This window comes from Tasmannia lanceolata, unplaced genomic scaffold (assembly GCF_043159265.1).
Source record: "Tasmannia lanceolata isolate RefF3 unplaced genomic scaffold, GAP_Taslan_0.1 ptg000018l, whole genome shotgun sequence".
NCBI lineage: Eukaryota > Viridiplantae > Streptophyta > Magnoliopsida > Canellales > Winteraceae > Tasmannia > Tasmannia lanceolata.
In genome coordinates this window covers 17,167,602-17,181,349 of record NW_027518695.1, presented here as the reverse complement: position 1 = coordinate 17,181,349, position 13,748 = coordinate 17,167,602, and the positions used below count along the sequence as shown (strand labels likewise).

The window sequence follows — 13,748 nt, the reverse complement described above, 5'->3', positions numbered from 1 at the left end:
AGTGGGAACAAGTGTTTTTATATCAAAACAGCAAATTTATGTACCTTTATACACAGGATTCACAACAATTGCATAGAAGCTCGGTAACTTACAGACTGTCAACACTAAATATTAAATGGTACTTATGATCTTAAAGTATAACTCATCTTGAGTGGTAATAGATCGAGAAGTAGATGTCTCTAATGACTCTAATTCAGCTCTTCGAAAATCTAACGATGATGATGTCATCTTTTAAAATCTGAAATTGCATTGAATGAACCCAAGCATCAAAAGGTCCCACCTGCACAATAAGCAACACTCTACAAGTCAGAATTTTCATAGTTGCTCGTTTTTTTAATGATAATGATAGATGTCTAAGTATAAATGATTAAATAACACCAACTCTAAGAGCTTAAGCTTTTGGAGTAATTGGTTGTTTCACATGGTATCAGAGCGCAGGTCCTGGGTTCAAAACCCAAGAACTCCTTGATATTAAAAATCCACATGTAAGGTCGACCCAAAAGAATGGCTACTTGAGAAGATCAGATGCACACTTTCTGTGGGTTAAATTCATCTTTTCATCCTCGCAATCTCAACACCAAGTAATTGAAGTTTGACATCCATTTGGATGAGGGACTAACCATACGTGTGGGCTAGTGCTAGGATCAACTCAAGTATTATACTGGTCATGAGAACTGGGCTAAAAGTTTTTATCATAATCAATCTCATATTGTTGATTGTACCTCTTTGCCACTAAGCGTGCCTTATACCTAAAAACAAATAGAAGGTTAATCATGTGTGTCCCGGTGTGAAATGCCTCCTTCCTAAGTGGGTGATGCAGAGTGTGTGCTTATCAAAATAATGTGGTAAGAAAATTAGTTTCCTCTAGATAATACTCAAATCAGTATAATATATGAGAGTAACTAACCCTTTATTAAACTAAAATCACTGAAACAAACAGTCAAATCCCACAGAGTCCCCAAAACCCTAGAGAGAGAGAGAGAGAGAGAGAGAGAGAGTTTTGTGGGTTTTGCATACATTTCATCAGGAGCGGAAGGAGACTCTTCTCCGTCTTGATCTTCTTCTTCTCGGACGCGCTTCCGTTTTCGATTTCGAGACTGCTTGCTGGAGAGACACGTGGCGATCTGCAATTGGGTGTTCAGAATCAACTCAGTAATCTGAGTTTCCGATTCGGAACGTCTCCTTTCCGACTCGGCACGGAGAGCCTCCGTGGCCTTTACCCTCTCAATCTCTTCCATTTCCCTCCTCAGTAAGAACTCGGAGAATGCCCGTACGGTCTCTGCCAGGTGGGCCCCACACGAATCGCCGCTGGAATCCGATTCCGAGTCGAGTGGGAGGAGGGTGTCGGAAGGGCGGGCCCCGGAAACGAATCCGGAGTCGAAAGCATAGGGCAGACCCCCATCATTTCTGTTCAGTGGATTCTTCATCTCCGTTTTCCTTTTTCGATCATTTCGATCCCTTTTATTGGACTTGGGAGGCGAGAGTTGATATTGCCACCCCTCTCTCTCTCTCTCTATGACTCTCTATATATATATATATATATATATATATATATATGGTTGTCAATGGACCCGGATGGTCTGATGGATCCATAAAGGGTCCGAATGGGAATTGACAGGAATTGGACACTGCATTTGGATCCGACCATGTCCATTAGTTCTCTGTTGAAAGGTTAGAAGTTATTCCGGATCATGACCCAGATGCCAGAAAATCTGATGGAATGTCCTAGATTTGAATTGCGAGCGTGAAAATGCCCTTAATTTTTCGCATTTTTCATTTTGATCACGATTCTCTCTTCTCCTCTTCCTTTCCTTGAGCCTGAGGGACCATTTGGATATTTGCGGATTTTAGAATCCAGGTTTTTAGTTTGAAACCAGTGTAAAAGAGGGTTTATGATCAAACTGTCGTATGCTGTCCTGACAGCGTTTCTTAGATTTTAAGTGAGAAATTTAAGTTTTAAAAATCTCCTGCATCCTAAGAGTTCTAAAACCTGAAAATATGGGAGGGCCTGCTACTCTCTTACTGTCAGAAAGAAGGGCGATAAGTAAAAAACGACAGCCGTTCCGCTTCTTCTCGTCTCTTAGCTACAATTTTGAAGAAATCCCGGATTCTAAAATCCACGCATCCAAACGGCCCCTAACTGTGTACATCGTAAGGTCTAGGACACTGATAGACGGTCCGAGTCAAAATAGATCATGATTTAGACTCTGAAAGTAGGATATGAAAAGCACTTTGAAAAGGATCCGCGACCGATGAGGGGCATGAATGGATCGGACCATTATGAAATACAAATGAAGAATTTTCATATATATGATTGGGGATTTGCTAGGGACGATCACAGAAGGCATTTTGCGGCTGGGACGTTGCACGTGAGAGCAGCCACCATAGGTGAATTAAATGAATAAGACAAAATGTGAGCATGTGTGGCTGCTCTCGCAAGCAGTAAAATCAAATCCCATATGATGGATAAATTATGGTTCCCCCACTCTTTCATTGATTGGGATTGCTCATTATCATGGGCCCCACATTTCGCTGACTTGGATTGCTCGTATTGTGTCATGTCTTTCTTTAATCTTAACAGATCAAGTGTGGGGCCCATGATAATGAGCAATCCCAATCAATGAAAGAGTGGGGCAACCAACCTTTAATAATTTCTAAGGAAGTGTTGGACAAACCAACCAATGTATGCTAAATCCCAACAAATGAACGGTATAGATCACCCAATAATGTGGGCCCACTGTTTTTTTTTTTCTCTACTATACTTGCATGCAAGGCTGTCCACCATATAAAAACTATGTAAAGAAATGAAGAGAAGAATAAGAGCAATGAAGTATGCACTCCCTTGTCTTGATATTTCTATAATAAATCCTTACTGTATAAAATATATTGTAATCAATCATCAAGAACCATTTCCTCCATTTCATAGCTTTATACTCAATCAATGCATAAGTAGATACTGAGAGATAATGATAAAGTAGGCAGTGTTTAAGACACCCCTCTGTTTTTTTTTCTCTGTACAAAAGGCTCACCCATATGCAACCAAAACCGCCAACATCGGGCAGTGGACCCTGCTGTATGGAGCAAATGAAAGAGCATCTAACATTCCAACCATGTCAATCATCAACAGAGGCCTGTGAATGGAAAATGGAATGAACAATAATCAACAGAGGCCTCTCAATCATAGCAATGGAGATACAGATATAGCCAAGGATGCATCAAATAACTGGGTATGGGTAAGGGGCATAGGTATTTTGCAGTAGTCATCGCAACAATGTTTTAGAACTTGGGTCAATCATTAACTTGCCCAAGTTGACCTCATTTTGGCTCAATCAAGTCAAGAAAATACTCATAATCGACAGAGTTAATAGAAAAGGTGACAGGTCAATCATTGACTCACCCAAGTCCACCCAGTTTTCCCTTGAGCAAGTCCTTGACCAGGTATGAATTTTTAGAAGATGAATATGGCTAGTGCACACACTTAACAATTTGGCACAATAAAAGCACCAGTCATGAAAGAAAAACTGCCAAAAACATTTAGAAATCTCATTCCAAAATATTTTATGTGCAATCTCTCAATTATGAATAATAGGAAATGCTAGTAAATGAAATCAAATGGTGAAGGCATAATTAGTTACTTTGTCACACACGTAAATGACGGCGTGGTACTAACTCCTACTCTTCCTTGTTGTGGACTTGGGCAGAATTGTCCCTTTCCTGTGTTGCAGATTGGCTAATACTAGCTTTGGCTTCAGCAAGAAAGGTAGGGTCTGGCTGATGCTCACTATCCAAAGGCTCTTTCATTGCCATAAATATGTAGAGCACAATAACCAAATTCACAGATATGACAGCAAGAAATCCACTCAAGAGTGTTTGTGAAGATGATGACAACTGATCTAAACCTGTTCAGAAGGAATCAACCATGCTTATCAGAAAAATATAGTTAGTCCGATCAGAAAAAAGCAAAAAGAAATGCAGCTCAACAGATACAAAGCATAAACAATCTATACATCCCATCAAATCATTTTTCTAATGAACAGTTAACCAAAGGAACATAAGCACACATCATAAAAATAACAAAGAATAATTGTAAAGGGAACCAAAAGACACAGTATAATGTGTAAGCATACTTCTAAAGGCAGCAGAACTGCAGAAGAGACCAGTATAATTTGTATCTACAAAATCTCATTCTATTAGAGACCCTATTTTGAAGTGGCTTATGTGGACAGGAAAACTACTGTCAAATTGCACGCTTATGATAAAATCTATGATATGCCCAGTGTTTAAAAAAGCGGATTTGACGCGGAACGCGGCCAAGAAAAATCCTTGTTGACTCGGCGCGGACGCGGCCAAGAACGCGGTTAACACGGTTGACAAGGTCATAACTCGGGAGAGTCAAAGGAGTTTATTGACTCTGTAAGGCAAAAAGCGGAACGCGGATGTGGTCAAACGCGGAATGCGGCCGAGGTAAAAAGGAGTCGACTCGGGCGAGTTCCTTGCCGAGTCAAGGAGTTTTTAAACACTGGATATGCCTAAGGTATACTTTCCTCCGTCATCAAGTCTAACGTATTTGATATGTGCACCATAATGTTGATGAACAGAGGTATAACAATTGGAAAACACAGAAAGAACATTGGACTTGTGCTTTAAAAAATAAATGCAGGTATAATGAGTGTAATAGAAAATCAAAGATCTAGAAAGAGAAGAAATCGTGGAATGTTAATGGGCTTGGAGGTGGTCGCAGGGGGAGAGATCTCAGTTCGTCTAGTTCCCAATGAAGATCCTATCGTGGAATGTTTTTGACTAGTTTTATCCTATAGTGGAATGTAATGGGCTTGGAGGCCTTGATAAGAAGGCTCAGGTGAAGGAATTGGTAAGAAGTAATAAACCGGAGTTAATATGTATCCAAGAAACGAAGTTGGGCAATGTTAACAGAGCTACAATTTAAGGGTAGGGAGGACAAGCATGTTGGGCCTTCATATCATTAGATACAGTAGGGACCGCAGGTCGTATCCTGCTAATTTGGAACCAATCAAAATGGGAGATCCGAGACTCTTGGATAGGCAGGTTCTCGGTTTTGATTGTCCTTAATAAAGTGGGGGAAAATGTTAGGGTCACTTTTACAGGGGTTTATGCGCTAATAATAAGGGAAGACAAATGTCCACTACGAGAGGAACTAGAGGTTGTCAGAGGGAAGTGGTCGCTCCCATGTATTGGGGGTGATTTTAATGAAATAAGATCCACATCAGAAAGACTTGGATGCAGGAGAATGAGCCAAAATATGGTGGCTTTTACAGACTTAATTCAGTTAATTGGCACAATTTACCTGGGCCGGGAATAGTAGCAGAAGTTGGATTGCCTGGTTCCTCATCAGCCCCCAATGATTATCTCTATTCCCTGAGGTTTTTCAAAACGCGCTTGCTCATTCAATGTCTGATCAGTGCCCCTTGCTTTTAGACCCAGGTTGGAATCTTGGGGCCCTAGCCCGTTCAGATTTGAATTGGCTTGGTTGGAACAGCCTACGATTGAAGAGATGATGGGAAATTGGTGGGAGAACCATATCAGTAGTGGCCCGGCAGCTGTGCTTATAGGGGAGAAACTTTGGTATGCCAAAAAAAGAGGCTTAAGGAATGGAACCATGATATAATGAAATCTGCATTAGAAAGAAAGTCTTGGCTGCTAATAAGAATTGTTGAGAGTGGGCATATTACATACCCACTTAGTCTTTTCTATGTAACTCTATTCCCACACATATTATCATTTTCGTGTGGGAGAGGGTAACACAACTCTCTCATCTCTTCACCACTTCTCTTCTTCTCTACTTCTCTTCTCATGGAAGATAGGATACCTCTAACATGGTATCAGAACTAATGGAAGTAAGAGTCAATAATAGCCTTTTTAATTGTTGATCTTTAGGGTTGCGACAAGTTGATCTTCGTATGCTGCAAGCATTCCGACGACTCCATCGAGTCCCGAAAAATAGCTTCCAGCTATGCAAGCCATCATCTTCGTGCGTTTTATATTGCCATCCGCGAACCTTTTATCTGTTATCTCTTTAGCATTTTCTGCACGCCTGCGATTTTCCTCCATACTCAACTATTTTTTCCCAAATTTCCCTCCGTTCTATTTCTCAATATTGTTTCTCCTCCTTAGTTCTTCTTATTGTGGTGTCTCCTAATCCTTCGAGGAGTCCTATTTTAAAGCCTACCAGAAAAGAGTCCTATTTGAATTAGTTTCTTACTAATTTTGAGTTGCAACGTAAATACTTCGTACCATGAAAATTTTGTGTCCAAGTATTTTTCACGCTTTTTATTCATTCAACAAGTCGTGCAAAAACTTTAAAGACATTTTTCAGTTTTCTAATTTACGCAACTGCACACACTTTTGTTTGGCGTACAAGCCTTAACAAATTCAGGCAAAATAAGCTATATCTTTCTATGGCATAATGGCATATACATCTAAGATTGTTAAATGCCTGCATTTGCCCTTGCTTCTTCTCTTGGTTCAGATCAATCTCCCATCTCCCACAACTATATCCAGACCAATTCCTTACAAACTAATGGATCTAGTCTGAGCGGGGTGGTTGACTCCACTCAATAATAGAATATGGAATTCCACTTGGAAGCTCTCCAACTTGTACGATGGATTCAGCAAGGGTCCTGTCATTCTCCAGTATCTTCCCAACATTGATGAGCATCACCTCATTTATTGTTTTCGGAGCATTTTCTTTGCTTTGAGGCCATCTAACCACTATAATGTCTTTAAGAGATCCTATGGGGGTAGTATACACATACTTGTTGGGCCTAATGCCAGTGCCATAAAAAATCCTAAGTTTGATTTCAATCAATTCCTCTTCTGCTATCAGAAACCCTTGGATACATATCCCATCATGAGGAGTGGAGTCAACCACCCCGCTCAGAGGATCCATTAGTTTGTACGGGATATGTTTGGAGATAGTAATGGGGAAGGGGAGATTGGTTTGGATCAAGAGAAGAAGCAAGGGCAGATGCAGGCAATTAACAATCTTGGATGTATATGCCATAGGCAGATATAGCTTATTTTGCTTGAATTTGTTAAGGCAGGTACCCCAACCAAAAGTGTGTGTAATTTTGCGTAAATTACAAAACTGAAAAAAAATGTCTTTAATCAGTTTTTATACGACTTGTTGAAAGAACAGTACCCCACGCAAAAGTGTGTGCAATTTTGCATAAATTACAAAACTGAAAAAAGTCTTTAAACAGTTTTTGAACAACTTGTTTAAAGAACAGAAAGCGTGAAAAATACTTGGGACACAAAATTTTTACGGTATGAAGTATTTATGTTGGAACTCAAAATTAGTAAGAAGCTAATTTAAATAGGACACTTTTTTGGTAGGCTTTAAAATAGGACTCCTCGAGGGATTAAGAGATACCACAATAAAAAAAACCGAGGAGGAGAAATACTAAGAAACAGAACGGAGGGAAACTTGGAAGAAAATAGTTTAAGTATGGAGGAAAATCACAGGCGTGCAGAAAATGCTGAATAGATAGCAGAGAGAAGGTTCGTGAATGGCAATGTAAAAGGCGTGTAGAAAATGCTGAATAGATAGCATGCATAGTTAAAAGATATTTTCTTTAACTCGACGAAATCGCAAGAATGCTTGTAGCATATGTAATTCACCTTGCTGCAACCCAAAAGATTAACAATCAAAAAGACTATTATAAGATTTCGAGTGTCTCTGCTTCGTTGTACTAGTAGTTCAAATTTTTTTATTGTGACCCATCCATTACAGGGTCTCGCACATGGGTGTTCAAGACCTTGTCAGGTTGGAAAAGACATCATCATGTGGCCATTTGCATCACAAACCAATCCACCAATACTAGGATTACCCATAGAGCTGCCAGCAAAGTTTAATTTATACCACCCTTTCGGAGGGGCACAACACCTAGGCGTAGTTCTCACAATAGCTTTTTTTCTGATATACTATTCCTCAAAATAGCAACAGCATTATAAGGAAGACAACCCTTTTCTTTTGACCAAGCAATGAGAAAAAGTCTACTGTCGAGGAGAATGTGATGCCCACTCTTCTCCCTTTATTGAAATATTCTATTATTCCGTTCCATCCCCATGTGCCAGATCACAGCATATGGTATCAACTGCCACATGGGTTGGCCAATAAATCCATGAAAAGCGCCACTCCAATGTAATAGCACCTTGGTTATGCTGTTTTGGAGTACCCACGACATACCAAAGAACTTGATAATGCCCATCCAAATAGAATAAGTGAAAGGACATAATAGTAACAAGTGATCCAAAGATTCCTCCTCCTTGTGACATAATACACACTATCTAGCAAGCCGAAAGAAGGAGGGCATCTGGAGAGTGCATTATTCACCAGTTCACTAATCATGCCCTCCCTGTCGTTTACGAGGAGCATCTTAAGTTTCCCATTTATCGAAAAAAAATCCCATTATTGGCTTACTCTTCATCGAACCATATCAAACCAGATCGATCAATCTAGCAATGATGGAATTTATATTCTATTTGCTGAATCACATGAAGGCCTCACATGTCAACCATATCTTACTTTTGATCTCAAAAAGTCTAATTTAGGTCATGTGGATCAGGCCAATCCAAGGACAACTAAGATAAACATAAAAGATAAGAGGGAAAAAGACTAAAATATTCCTAGTGTGAATACCCATGAATGTACAATTCCTTAAAATAATCAAGTAAGATATCTTGACCCAAAATAATAGGTTAGTGGAGCAAGATATGCTATGATCATAAACAGAATTGTGAATGTGTACCAAAATACCACACGATTACCTGGAACCATATGATGATTAAATCCATATAAAATCACAAGCGGAGCTATCCACATCAACATAGATGCAAAGAAGAACTTTCTTATCACTCCAGCCATTGACATCACTACCTGCGATGAAACAAATAGCAACTGGAATAAACATAAATATTGTTGCATTATCCCCTTGTCAAAGTGAAAATTTGTTCACAAGTTGCCATGTATTATAAAATAACGAGAGACTACATTCAAAATGTGTTGTATATATTTCCATAAGACGCACATAGCCCTTGCTAGTGGCTCAAGTCTCAAAATTGTTGGGTATGAGATATTACTCCTAGGTTGACAATATTGTAGAGAGACTTTTATGCACATACACTCTAATGACCAGATAACCTAATCTATGTACCTTGTAGGAGGAACAGAGACCTCTTCAAGAATACCAAAAATGTCCAAAGATTCGTCCATAATTATAGGAAAGTAGGTTGTAAAATTTGTCAGCACATGCAGCAATCGAGAGTGGACACGTGGCGATCACCCAACCAATAACAATTAAGGACTCTAATTTTCACTAATAGAGGCACAACCTCCAAAGGTTCTCATCGTACATCATTGTGCCTATGCATTGAGGACGGGGAATCTGTAAATCGTTTGTTCTTGCATTGTAAAACCACCAGGGAGGCTTGGGGCAAGGTGTTATGTAGGTTTGGGATGGAGTGGGTCTTTCCATCTAGTCTCATGGACCTCTTCCAAGGTTGGTCCCATGTGCCATGGAAGAAAAAAGGTAAAATTCTATGGAACATGTTGCTAGTAGCAACCTTGTGGGTTCTGTGGAAAGAAAGAAATGCAATAATATTCAAAGGGTTGATCAAGAGTCCATCCTTCCTCTTCTTCAAAGCAATGGCTCTAACGATTGCATGGGTCAAGATTCTTCCTTGCTTCAGATTTGTTTCCACTTATGATCTATGGGAATGTTGAAAAGAAGTCTGTTATAGCGTGGAGTCAAGACAAAAAGTAGTGCAAGAGTGGGCGCCTCCTACACCTGGCTTTTTCAAGTTGAACTTCGATGGTTCAAGTTTGGGAAATCCTAGTCCGGCAGTTATTGGAGGTGTTTAGAGAAACGACTTAGGGGAGGTTGTTTGGGCCTTCGCAGGGCCCATTGGGGAAGCGGATTCGTCGGAAGCAAAAGTTCGTGCAATTCATAAAGGTCTTAAGCTAGTGGAGCAAAATCAATTGGCTTCCTTGGTGGTGGAAGGAGACTCCTTGAATGAGATTTAGTGGTTAAAAGGACCGGATAACCACCCTTGGAGATTTGATAGGTTCTTTGATGAATTGTTTGACCAGATTGGTTCGTCGACTATAGTGTTTCAACATGTGAGAAGATCCGCTAATTCGGTGGCGGATAGACTAGCGAGGGATGGAGTTTCTAAAGAATCACTAGCATTATTTGCTTCCCTCCCCACCCACCCACCCCAAAAAAAAAAAAAACCACCCATGAGCCCTCCTTGTATTTGTGGTTTCTTTGATCTTCTATTTTTCGCTGTTCTTTTGTACTTTGTCCATCTCGGTCTCTTTTTAATAAAATTTTTGCCTATCGTAAAATTTAAAAAAAAAAAAAATCAGTTCCAGAGTTCTAATCAGAGAGCTCATATTACTGTTTTTTGGTTCCAACCTAAACATCGGAGAGCCTCCCCAAAGTCCAAAGTCCGGGTGGTTTTCTGACCGTTTGTTCGTGAGCGCAAGTCATCTTTGTGTGCTGCCAACTTGAACCCATTCAACCTTTGGTCAGATTTCAGAGGCAACAGTGGGATTATAGACCAAGTTTGGATCTAAAAGGTCTACACGATCGAATATCAAAACATTAGACTTAGGGCTCAAGTCAGACCCACACATCATTTCTCAAGCAAAGTAGGATCTCTTAACACATACCTAATACTATTTGTGAGGGGGGAAACTCTTCTCAGGCTACCATACAACGAAACCACCAGCACATCAACCCTCCCAAGTGGATATGATTATACTTCTTCTCATGTTCAACACTTAATTTGGAGCAAATAAGTGTATATATATTTTTCCATAAAGGAACAATATCTCTTAGAGTCCGAACTGAAAAAAAAAATACTGAGTTAAAAAGGAATGAAGAAACAAAGAAACAAAACCCCATTTGGAAATCAGAGATTGAATGTGAGGTTTTGTGCAGTGAAGTAGTATTACAATCAGGAAGAAAAAAACAATAATAAAGAAAACATGTGCATTTGAAAACCAGAGAGAATAGGGTGGCATGATGCTTACCTGTAATTTATCTCCTCTTGGAATTTGATTTACTGAAATTATGAAATCCTGAAAAGAGAGAGAGATAGAGAGAGAGAGAGAGAGACAAGGGTCGCTTTTACAACCAATGGTAAAAGGCAATTTTTCATAAGGGTGCTTTGGTTGGGCTCAACCCGAACCCGACGGGTTCAACCCGATTTTGGCTTGGATTGGGTTGCAATTCCCTCGGGTTGGGTTTGGAAGAGCCCACCCGATTTAATTTCGGGTTGGGTTAGGGTTGAGGCCTTGGCAACTCAACCCAACCCGCCTCCGTCTTCTAATTTTATCATGATTTTCTAAGGTTTATGTTTTTTTCTTGTATTTTTTTTTATGTTCGGAACCCGACCCTATTCGGAAAAAACACATTAAGATGGTTGGGTTAGGGTTGAGAGATTTAGAGGCAGGTTGGGTTGGACGATCCTCAACCCGAGGCTCAGGTTGGTTCGGGTTAGGGTTGAGGGAATGCTATCTCAGGTTGGGCTATGGTTGGCATCAACCTGATCCAACCCGACCCAAGTTGCACCCCTAATTTTTGAGTTCCAGAGGGGGCTCATATGTGAAATCAAGACCATTGATCTAGTAGAACAGAATGAGACGGATCCCACCTTGAATAGAATGCCACGTGGAGGGGCGAGATTGTCCACCGTGCTTCCACGTGGAAGGGGAGGTTGTTGGGGGTAGGGCTACAACAGGGTCGGGTTTTTCAAAACCCTAGCCCAACCCTAGATCCCATCAGGGCCGAAAAACCTCAACCCATTGCCCGCCCTACAGGGCTCAGTGCTGGCTCTGGCCCGTCTTGATTGGCTCTGATTGGGCGAGGCGGGGCCGGGCCTGCCCTAATTGACCCTAGTGCAAATACCGGTTAAGAGTGCCAAAAATAAAGCAACCACTTATGATATAGAACAAAATGATCAATAAACAGAGAAAAGGGAACAAAATAAGACAATATGAATTCAACAAACTAAGAAAAGGGAACAAAATAAGACAGTATGAATTCAACAACATGACGGGCAACAGAGACAATTAATGATAGTAATCTAAAGAAACATCAATCCAAGATAATAGAAAACATTAGTAAAAGAAACATGCACAGATGGTTCAATTCTATAATAGAGAACTTAGGGTCGGGCCGAGTCAGGGTACCCAAGGCATAAACCCAGAACCCGACCCGACTTGAGTCAAGGTCTAAAAAAATGAACCCTGACCCGCCCTTAGGTTTCGAAAATCCAGCCCTGATCCTGTTCGGGGTCAGGGCTGACAGGGCCAAACTTGGACCCCTAGTTGGGGGGTTCCAAGTGAAAACAAAATAGTCCCACGTCAGAAAAGTGTAACGATGTGGATGGGCTTATGATGGAATGGGTTCCCTTCCCTTAACAGCTAGCTCCAGAACGGTCTAGAGCCAAGTTTTTTCCCCAATGCATGCACGTACAATACTGGTAATCTTTGATCCAGTGAACCCCCAATAATGGTAATATTTGATCCGGTGAACCACCATTTAAACGGGACGTAGCATAAAAATTGCCACAATTGGAAAATGTGTAGGACTCCTGTAACGAACCATAATCGGTTTGCAACGGGATTGATCTTCTTGGAGGGAAGATCAGCCTCCACTTCAAGGGAAGGGCGAGTCCTCCTTTCCGCGCAAAACATAATTTCTTAATAATATTATTCATTCATTTAAGAAAGGCCGCATACATGCTATTTGTAGAAAACCCCTAATCCTGATAACCCTTTAAACTCATACATATATCAAACAACTAGAGATCAAATCTAAAAATAACAAATATCTAAACTACTTTATTTCCCTCTGAAATCAACCTTGTCCTCGAAGCTGGATTATTGGAGAAAAATTTATTCCATTGGGTTCCAAATCTTATTGTGCGAGATCTTGTTGAAAAATATATCAAGTTTTTCATGTTCTTTAAAAATAGTGGCGGCGATCATTTGAACCCCACCTTCAAAATTTATTGTGATCAAAGTTGGAAAGAAAATTGATTTTTCATGGAGCCGCATTGTAATGACGTAATGATTGAATAGTTGAACAAAATTAATGTATTCCTCGGTACCGTGTTCAATTAGCCCATCCTTATTACCATCAATTCTTGTATTTTTCTACCCGAAAATCAATACTTGGCCCCGTACAAGGGAGAAACATCACATGTTCCAGCTTTTCGACATGGTACTTGTAGACACCCCATTTTGACCGAACCCCTTTTGCACTTGATTTGATTAAAACCCAAGTAAATCTATGATCTGATGACCCAAATTCGTCCCTAGGGTAGGTTAGAGACCCATTTAGGTCCCTTTAAAATTTCAAAAAAATCCGTCAAGGTTTGCCTAGCGAACAAGCAAGGTAGGTGGCTTAGTGTAAAATAGTGTAGCAGAAGGGGGGTAGTTTATCCAGGATGAGGGCTGTCTTGTCAGAGTAATTTTTTGTTTAAATAGCAGCAGGAAGGTGTCCTTAGACATTTAAAGGGGCACGAATTTATTTTCTAATTTTTCAGTATACCAATTGTTTTGCGGACCACCCTATTTGAAACCAAACCAGGTCAAATTTATATATAAGGGTTGTCTTTGTAACGATAGGGGGGATGAAAATTAAGCATGTTTTCCCTATGAATACATGACAAGAGGCTTCGTTTAGAGGAGGATTTTT

General features: G+C 40.2%; 2 protein-coding genes across 2 annotated transcripts; both read right to left on the bottom strand.

Moving 5' to 3' along the window:
- LOC143851179 (uncharacterized protein At4g22160) lies at positions 1 to 1,504 on the bottom strand. The gene is made up of 2 exons (XM_077360524.1): positions 1,018 to 1,504; positions 1 to 280 (listed from the first exon to the last, which is right to left on the bottom strand). The coding sequence occupies exons 1-2, from the start codon at positions 1,425 to 1,427 to the stop codon at positions 232 to 234; spliced, it is 459 nt and encodes a 152-aa protein (XP_077216639.1). The 5' UTR covers positions 1,428 to 1,504; the 3' UTR covers positions 1 to 231.
- A 1,313-nt stretch (positions 1,505 to 2,817) lies between these two features.
- On the bottom strand, positions 2,818 to 11,165 carry LOC143851919 (uncharacterized). Its single transcript, XM_077361428.1, has 4 exons — positions 11,075 to 11,165; positions 8,806 to 8,914; positions 3,636 to 3,899; positions 2,818 to 3,131 (listed from the first exon to the last, which is right to left on the bottom strand). Exons 2-3 carry the CDS (start codon positions 8,906 to 8,908, stop codon positions 3,673 to 3,675), a joined length of 330 nt encoding a protein of 109 aa, XP_077217543.1. The 5' UTR covers positions 8,909 to 8,914; positions 11,075 to 11,165; the 3' UTR covers positions 2,818 to 3,131; positions 3,636 to 3,672.
- Positions 11,166 to 13,748: the final 2,583 nt, after the last annotated feature.

What these genes read in the sequence shown, in the direction of transcription:
- LOC143851179 (XM_077360524.1), bottom strand. Translation starts at nt 1,427, where the DNA reads ATGAAGAATCCACTGAACAGAAATGATGGGGGTCTGCCCTATGCTTTC. An exon ending in CCTTCCGCTCCTGATGAAAT is followed by an intron (nt 281 to 1,017) that starts GTATGCAAAACC and finishes CTTATTGTGCAG; the next exon opens with GTGGGACCTTTTGATGCTTG.
- LOC143851919 (XM_077361428.1), bottom strand. Translation starts at nt 8,908, where the DNA reads ATGTCAATGGCTGGAGTGATAAGAAAGTTCTTCTTTGCATCTATGTTG. An exon ending in TAATCATCATATGGTTCCAG is followed by an intron (nt 3,900 to 8,805) that starts GTAATCGTGTGG and finishes CCTTCTGAACAG; the next exon opens with GTTTAGATCAGTTGTCATCA.